Source organism: Phaseolus vulgaris, chromosome 3 (assembly GCF_051622355.1).
Source record: "Phaseolus vulgaris cultivar YP4 chromosome 3, ASM5162235v1, whole genome shotgun sequence".
Taxonomy (NCBI): Eukaryota; Viridiplantae; Streptophyta; class Magnoliopsida; order Fabales; family Fabaceae; genus Phaseolus; species Phaseolus vulgaris.
The window spans coordinates 42,110-51,500 of NC_143500.1; the positions used below are offsets into that span (position 1 = coordinate 42,110).

Sequence of the window (9,391 nt, forward strand, 5' to 3'; positions counted from 1 at the left end):
TGATTCTTAGTCCAAAAGACTTCAGCCCGGTCACAACAGACCATACCTCACTTGTGATGATCATATCTACATCTTTGACATGAGAAACAAATGAGTCACCATCAAAATGAAGGTTAGTGTAGAATACCTTTACAAGATCAGAATAGATATTCCCTGTAAGTTCTAGGAATCCCTTCAACTTTTGTTCTTTGAGAATACTCCTCACATAGTCCAACTTTTGTTGTTTCATCCATGTGAAGGAAACAACTTTTGGGGTATTCACATTCTTTCTACTAGTCTCTAGTAGATACTTGTTGATGAGATTGGTATCTTCTGCAAACCACCCTTCAAGCTTTCCAGAGCTTTTGACACCCCTGGACTTCATCCTTTTTGCATATGGAGGAGTTCCAGCCATTGCTTAAATCAGAAACAATTTCTGCAAAGAAAGCTTTCAGAGATAGATAGAAATAACAGTTTTATATCAACCGGTTATTTGTGAGTGAAAACAGCAGCTACAAGCATTGGGTTTTATAGCAAAGAACACCTGGTCAAAGTTGGTTGCATTCAACATAAAAACGAATTAAATATGAACCATAAAGCTGACACAGTCAGTCAAATCATAAAGGTACAGATTCACATGTGATATTTGACCAAGCATTTAAGACATATTTGATTTTCAAGATAAGTAGAGATTTGATCTATTAAAAGCAAAAGTACCAGAGTTAACCTGTATTCAACCATCCAATTAATGCGCTTTTGACCATACACGTCACTAGATCTAACAAAAACACAAACCAGAAATAAAAAATTAAAAATAGATTTGTCTAAAGCTTATCAGATACAAAATAATCGGTTGTTTTGGGGAAACAATCGGTTAAATTTCTGTTCTGAAGAAAAACAATTTGTTTTAAACCAAAAACACATGTTGCATGTAACTATTATGTTTTCACATATTTGCAAGCTATTAAACATATGAAGAGTAGATAGAGCACATAGGAATTACACATAGAAACATAGAGAAACATATTGAATTGAATTTTGTACACCAATAGTTCTCAACAAGAAATGAGAATTTAATTCTCAGATCACTGATTTTCTAATTACAGAAGTTCAAGAAACCAACACTAGACTTTGATATGTTGACATGTACAGAACATCCAGTCCTTGCTGAACCTTTAAAAAAAATCAGAAATCTGCAAAACAGAACTTTGTCAAATCTTAAGATTTGATCCCTTGAAGAATTTGGGACCTTCGGTGTTAGATTTAACTTTTGTATTGACAATACATCTTGGAATCCACTTATAGATGCCTTTAGGTACAAAAGATTTACGAAACCTGCTATACCTAACAGAATGGCCTTTCTTCATGCAATAGAGGAAATTCTAGTCAAAAGAAGGAGATCAGAGGTTTTAATGAGTTCATTGATAAGAATCTGTTGGTGGATCTACCTTTAGTGGGTAAGAAATTCACTTGGTACAAAACAGATGGGTCAGCAAAGAGTAGATTAGACAGAATAATGGTATCTGAAGAGTGGCTCCAAGTCTAGCCTATGAGCAAACAGTATATACAACCAAGGGAGGTCTCAGACCATTGTGCTATCGTGGTGAAATCATGGGTCAAGGATTGGGGTCCAAAACCCTTCAAAACAGTTGATGCTTGGTTATTGGAACCTGGCTTCAAGGAGTTGGTGAAGGGAAAGTGGAACTCTTATGAGGTGCAGGGAAACAGTATGGGTAAAGTCAAGGAGAAACTCAGATGTTTGAAGGGCGATCTTAAGGAGTGGGATAGGAGTGTCTTCGAGATTTTGGAGGAGAATAAGCGGTTGATTTTGAAAGAGATTGAGAAGCTAGATATCAAGGATGCTAATTGTGATTTGGCGGAGAACGAAAAACTAAGAAGAATGGATATCCTCAGTCAACAAGGTTTGGTAGAGAAAAAGATGGAATCCCTATATAGGCAAAAAGCCAGGTCAAACTGGTTTAAGCATGGGGATTCTAACTCCAAAATCTACCACTCACTTATCAGATGGAGAAGACTTAAGAATGAGGTCAAAGGCGTTGAATTAGCCGATCAGTGGTGTGAAGAACCGGAAGTTGTACGCAAGGAAGCAAAACGCGTGTTTGAGCAAAGGTTCAAGGCCACTACAGACTTGGGTATTAAACTTGAAGAGGTGGACTTTAAATCTCTTCCTGAAGCAGTCAGTTTGAGTATGGTTGAAGTGTTTTCGGAGACGGAAGTAAAGGAGGCAGTTTGGATGTGTGTGGGATCTAAGAGCCCGGGTCCATATGGCTTTAATTTTAACTTTATAAAGAGCAATTGGGAGACCCTAAAGGAAGATATTATGGAAGTTGTCTATTCTTTTCAAGAATCTGGGATCTTCCCGATGGGTTGTAATGAGTCGTTTATTGCTCTTGTCCCTAAAGTGAAGGATCCTGTTATGATTGACCAGTTCAGGCCTATTTCTCTCGTGGGAACTATGTATAAGATCATCACTAAAGCAATGTCACATCATATCAAGAATTTCTTGCCTTTGGTTATTGATGAAAATCAGTCAGTTTTTCTGAAAGGAAGGGGGATGTTGGAAAGTGTCCTAATGGCCAACGAGGTGATTGAGGAGGTACGAAGATGTCGGAGGAGTGGAGTTTTCTTGAAGGTGGACTTTGAAAAGGCATATGACTCGGTTAGGTGGAGCTTCTTGTTGGATATGTTTCACAGGATGGGGTTTCATAGTAAGTGGATTAAGTGGGTACAAGGCTGTTTGGAGTCGGCAACTGTGTTGGTATTGATTAACGGTAGTCCGACAAAGGAGTTTAAACCTTCTAGGGGTTTGAGGCAAGGCGATCCTTTGGCCCCTTTTTTATTCCTTATTGTTGCCGAGGGGTTGGCGGGTCTAGTCCGTAATGCATTAAAGGAGAACGTGTTAAAAGGAGTGAAGGTGGGGAGAGCGGAGACTGAATGTTGCATGTTACAGTTTGTTGATGACACTTTGTTTATGTGTGAGGAGTCTTTCTCTAATATTTTTACAATCAAAACAATTCTCAGGGTTTTCGAGCTAGCTTCAGGCCTCAAGGTTAACTTTCATAAATCAAAGTTGGCAGGTATCAAGGTAGAAAGGAATTCCCTAGAGTTATATGCAAGAACTCTTAACTGTGGTGTTATGCAGATCCCGTTTAAATACTTGGGGATGCAAGTTGGTGGCAATCCAAGGAGGAGGCAGTTTTGGGAACCAGTTATGGACAAGGTTGAAGCCAGACTTAGTGCCTGGAATGGGAAATGCCTATCCTTAGCTGGTAGAGTATGCCTGGTTAAGTCGGTTCTAACCTCTATGCCCCTATTTTATCTTTCTTTCTTTAAAGCCCCGCATGCAGTCTGCCACAAAATCTCTAGCATTCAGAGGAGATTCTTGTGGACAGGGGGTGACGATCAAAAGCATATCTCTTGGGTTAGCTGGGAAAACGTGTGTAAGCCAAAGGAGGAAGGGGGTTTGGGGATAAAGGATATTAGAATGTTCAACTGTGCCTTGCTAGCAAAGTGGAAATGGAGGATGTTAAGCGAGGAAAAGGGGAAATGGAAGGACATTTTACTATCGAAGTACAGTCCTGGTACAGTAAGTAATAGTAAGACTTTTTCTTGGTGGTGGAAAGATCTATCAAAGGCGTGTGAGGAGGGAGAAGAGGAGGGATGGTTTCCAAAACATGTAGCTTGGAAGGTCGGGTCCGGGGATAAAGTTAGATTCTGGGAAGACACTTGGGTGGAGAACAAAAGGCTCAAAACCTTGTTTCCTAGGCTTTTTTCTGTTTCTCTGGACCAAAGAAAGACGATGGTTGAGGTAGGTTCTTGGGAGGATTCAGATTGGAATTGGTGGTTAAGGTGGAGAAGGGCTAGGTTCAGTTGGAAGAGTGTTATGGAGGGAGACTTGCTTAATCTCATAACAGGGAAGACCTTGAGCAAAGAAGCCAAGGATACTTTAGTTTGGAGTGGGGATTAGAATGGCGCTTTCTCAGTGAAATCTGCTTATCTGAATTTACGTCATCAGCATGTAGGCTCTTCAAATGAAGTCTTTTCTCTTCTATGGGAAGCAAAAGCGATGCCCAAAGCCCTGGTAACCGCATGGAGGATCTTACTTGGACGCCTTCCAACTTATGATAATCTCATTCGAAGAGGTTTGGTAGTCACCTCTTCGTCCTGCGTGTTTTGTAATGTCTCTGAAGAATCGACACAGCACATCTTCCTGGATTGTGCCCTTGCTCAGAGTGTTTGGTCTTTATGTTTTAGATGGATAGGCATATTTTCTGTCCAGCATAAGGACATTCTAGTCCACTTTGAGAGCTTTCAGTTACCACACTTCACAGTTAGTCAGAAGCAGATTTGGAAGGGAATTTGGGTTGCTATTGTACGGTGTATATGGGATCAAAGGAACTTGATTGTTTTAAAGCAAGGGGTAGTTGATGCTGATGAAATTGTCCACTTAGCCCAGTTGGCAGCATGGCTAAGGTTGAAACATGGGCCTTCTCTTTCGACTTCGCCTTCTCGGATTGGATTCTTAATCCGGGTCTCTGCTTACAAAATTGTCGTTAGTGATGGTGATGAGGGCCAAGTTCTCCTTCTGGTATGTTGAAGGAATACAGGTAAAATGGGAGTTGCATGTTTTAGTAAGCTGGAATAGCGTCTAGATTGATGGGCTGGTGTAGGAAATAGCTAGGTAGGGTGAATTATTCATCTACCAATTGCCTGGACAGAAGTAGGTTTGTGTACGAGAAGTATGAATATATGAAGCCATGAAGCAGTGGAGGTGATGCATAAATGGAAATGTTGTGGTTGCAAGTGTTGTGTATGCAATGCAGTTTGTGTAACAACTGTGGAGTATTACAGAAGTTAATCTGTAGGCTAATGGAGAGTCACATTGCAAATTTCCAGTGTGTTCGATGGTTGGACGGTGCTTCAATCATTAGCCTTTGGTATGTTCTGTGTTGGTTTTGCTAAGGGTAATTTTGTCGAGCACGTGGTGAGCAAGCTTGGTTGGGTCAAACAAGGGTACGTGGGATGGTAGACTGGTGCCCATAACAGTGTTTCAATCACAGCAGAGTGGACTCTGACGTGAGCAGTTCCAGCAATTGGTGTTGTGAAGGACTAGCAGTTTGGCTACTGCTATGTGGGAATAATCCCTCGTTGGGAGGGTGCGTAAAGATGAAGCATAACAGTTAGGAGGTGGTTCAAAAGGGTGCAAGCCACGCTGGAGTTAGGTTGATTATGAAGTTTAGCGTGAACAACATGTGGAGGTCCTGAAGTGCCCTGACAATAAAGGAAATTGTGGGAGGATGGGGCAGGATGGTTTTCTGGTACGAAGGATGGGGCAAATAGAATACTGCTGAGGAGAAACTTGTGTTTTATGCTATAGCTTCAGCTATAGGGAGTATAGAAGCTATATAATTCTTGAGAGTTTGGGTTTGAGAAGATGACAAACCTACAAGCAGCAGGGTATATCTTTAGCAATTGGTTGTTGCTGGGTTTTTTTGGATCATGGTTTGTAATGTTCAGTATGGATCCCTCCTTTGAGGAGCTCGGTTTTGTATATGGGTTAGGATACCCCTTAAGTATCCCTTTTAATTTTTTTTTTATTCTTTGCTGATAAAAAAAAAACCGGTTGAAACGACATTTTAACCGATTGTTTTTCTGGAAAATTTGAAAAAGGTTTTGCAATCTTTTTTCTTTGCTTTGAGGGTAAAATCCCAAACCTGCTTTTCCAAATACACATTTCTGTGAAGCTAAAAACATCTTCAAAGTTGGACTTTCCAGTTGTAAGCTTGTCCAAGGTTTTCAAAAGATAGTAAATCTTATTTTCAAGAAGTTCACAATTTTCACAAATAATTTTCTCACAACTGCAAGAAGAATTTTTGTAGATTAAATCCAGATTTTCTAAATCTTCTTTTGTTCTGCATAGCTCTTCCTCTTGATCCTTAACTTTATTTTCTATCCAGTTATTTAATCCTTTCAACCGGTTGATGGAAAGGGCCAATCAGTTGGCTTCATCATGAGTTTCATAAAAAGCATTAAGCAATTGATTATAGGTGGTACCTTTACTTGTTGAAGTAGAATCCACGCTACTTGTTACTGATGCTAGAAGGCAAAGATTAGCTTCTTCATCATCTGAAGAACTTGAGGATGAGACATCATTGTCATCCCATGCTATATATGCTTTCTTAGCTTTTCCCTTTTTTCTCCCTTTTGAAGTCTCCATTTTCTTTGACTTCATTGTTTGGACATTCAGACTTGATATGTCCCTGTTCACCACAACCATAACAAGTATATTTATTAGAATTGAATTCACTAGACTTCTTTGAATCATGCCTTTTAGAAGCTTGTTTCTTTCTCAAGAATTTGCTGAATTTTCTTGATAACAAACTTATGTTCTCTTCTTCATTTTCACTGGAAACATGTTGTTGTTTGCTAGCTTTAAGTGCTATGCTCTTGTTATGCTTGTCTTCACTCTCTTGAACAACAAGCCTTTGAATCTCAATTTCATGCTCTCTTAGTTTGCCGAAAAGAGATGCCACAATCATTGAGGTGAGATCTTTTGATTCAGAAATGGCAGTAACCTTTGGTTGCCATGTTCTATCAAGACACTTCAGTACCTTAATGTTAAGCTTTTCTTCATCAAACTTCTTACCAAGACTCATAAGATGATCCACAATGTGAGAGAACCTCTTTTGCACATCACATATTGATTCTCCCTTTTGCATTTTGAAGAGTTCATACTCTTGGATCAGAGCATGCTTCCTAGCTCTCTTCACATCAGTTGTGCCTTCATGTGTGACCTCCAAGATGTCCCACATTTCTTTGGTCGAGCTACATTGTGAAACCCTGAAAAACTCGTCACAGCTTAGAGCAGATGTTATAATGTTTTTGGCTATCCAATCAAATTTAACCTTCTTACTTTCTGCCTCAGTCCACTCGGATGAGGGTTTATCAACTAAAACATCATCTTTCTTGACTTGAGGTACAAAAGGACCATTTTCAATTGACTCCCAAATGCCTTTATCAGTTGAGTATATAAAAATTTCCATTCTCACTTTCCAAAATTGGTAATTGACTCCACAAAACAAAGGTGACCTATTTATTGAAGCACCTTCCCCAAAGGGCATTTTATCAGCCATAAAAAGATTTTCAAAAACCACAAATCAAAACTTGAGTAACTTTCAAGAACCTTGCTCTTGATGCCAGTTGTTAGGATTGATGGCTAGAACAAGAGAGGGGGTGAATTGTTTTCAAAAGCTTTTCACAAATACTTTGCTTAGAATGAAACTTTAACAATCAACTCAGAAAAGCAATTCATAAAGCTAATAAAAAATCCAAACAGAAACAGATATCAAAATTATAATCGGTTAAAATAACGATTCAACCGATTGTTTATGACAGCGGAAAATATCAAACAATTATGGAGAGAAGAGATAGAGAGAATTACACACAAGGTTTATACCGGTTCACTCTATCCAAGAGCTACATCCAGTCCTTAGTCAAACCACTGAGTATTTCACTATGCAACCAATCACGGATTACACATACACAACACAAAGAGGTGACTTTGAATCCCACAAAGCGTACTCACCCTCTTTGGACATAGCCAACACCTCAAGCTATAATTACACTGACTTTACAAGATTTTACAACAGTTTCACAGAGAGTAATAGAACAATTACAAGAACCTAAACAAGGTTAGAAAACACCTGGAATCACAATACACCAGAAACGCTATTGACCAGTAATTTGAATCATAGCAAAGCTCAAAAGCAATCTTGCTAAAACTTGGTAAAACACCTTTTTACAAACAGTTGGTAATCTCTCAAATCAATCACAAATTATAGTATCAACCTTTTCTATTTCATCAAATCTTTTTACATTTGAAAGAAGACTAGTTTTATAAACCCTGAGAAGCTACCGTTGAAGGAAGATTTGAACAACCCCACAGTTAAAACAGGTTTTCAAAAAATTGTTATGAAAACATACATTTAATCAGTTAAAACTGCAATTTAACCGGTTGAATGATTTTGATAGTTATACAAGTGATTCAAAAAACAATTTCAAAACACCTTTGCCAGCTAAGTGACAAACAACCGATTATCTCAAAACTTTAATCAGTTGGTTTTCCCTTTGCATGGAAAAACACTTTAATCTTTAAAAACAGATTTAAATAAGCTTTGTTTGAGAATCAAGACTGATCTTACAAAGATTCTAAACCCCATAACAAAACCTAAACCTAAACCATAACACAGTTTCTGGCTTCATGAGGATTTGATACATCAAAGCTTCCCATCTTCAACAATCCATGGGAGATTGATTATTTAAATTTCCATGCACATTAGACTAATGAGAGGGATCACTCATGGTTGAAAGCAAAAAAAAATTGCACAAGTTTTTGAAAGACAAACCCAAGAGAGTAAAGCCCCGAAAATTTTCAATGTAAAAGAATTTGTTTAATGAATTTATTTTGTGAAGTTTAGTAAAGGAAGCAAAAGTGAAAAATGTTCAAGTTCACTCCCAGGAAAGCGAGGTGAGTCGCGAGGGCTTCTTAAGTACCAAGGATTTCCTAGCCAGAACTTACCTCAAAGATATCTCACCAAAGCTTCTAGAAGAAAACTGAAAAACAATTTTGGAAAAATAGGAAAAGATATGGTTGTATGGAAATGCTCTTAAAAATCAAAGAAAGGTTATCGAAGTGCAAGAAAGGGAAAAAATCCTAAAGTATCATGGAGACGTAGAAGCAAGGAAAATAAGAAAGGAAGAAAACAATAAAGATAACAGGAAGATATGCAAATGTAATGCTAGGCGAGTCCTATTGTGATAATGCAATGAACACTGAGAGCTCACTGACACACTATCACACTAATGCACGAAAATTATTACAAAGTTTAGTGGGATTGTCGTTGGAGAATTTTCCCAAACAAAGCAAAATAAAAGCAATTACTCTAGCAAAATTTAAAGGACACAAAGTTCTGTGATACTACACAAAAGTACAAGTAGGAATATAAGGTGTTTGATACAACTTTAAATGAAGTGTTTTGATTTTCTTCCGTGAAATGTAGTCCGAAAATTCTTCTCTAGGATCTCTCTTTCTCTTCTTGGTAGAGATTCTTGAAGACCAAAGTAGAACCTAAAGAATATTGAACCAAACCTCTTCTTGATACACCATTTCAAGCACCACCAACTCACCAAAAATTGTGTAACAAAAGAAACCAAGAAAGAAAGTAAGAAAAGATAAAATTTGAAAAGCTAAACTCAAATGGAATAAGATGTGACAAACAATAATAGAGAGTCAATAAAAGACAAGCAAAAATTAAGCAACCAAGTAAAGGCAGTACAAGCAAAAAGACCTAAGAAAGGCTCTAGAAAAGATTAAAAACAAAAAATCTAGAGG

The 9,391-nt window shown here is 38.1% G+C and overlaps 1 protein-coding gene across 1 annotated transcript; it reads left to right on the forward strand.

The window, feature by feature from the left end:
• Positions 1-4,066: 4,066 nt before the first annotated feature.
• On the forward strand, positions 4,067-4,597 carry LOC150028179 (uncharacterized). The gene has a single exon (XM_090300692.1). The coding sequence runs from the start codon at positions 4,067-4,069 to the stop codon at positions 4,595-4,597; it is 531 nt and encodes a 176-aa protein (XP_090156818.1).
• The last annotated feature ends 4,794 nt before the right edge of the window (positions 4,598-9,391 follow it).

Excerpts from the sequence above, each read along its gene's own strand:
- LOC150028179 (XM_090300692.1), top strand. The coding sequence starts at position 4,067 with ATGCCCAAAGCCCTGGTAACCGCATGGAGGATCTTACTTGGACGCCTT.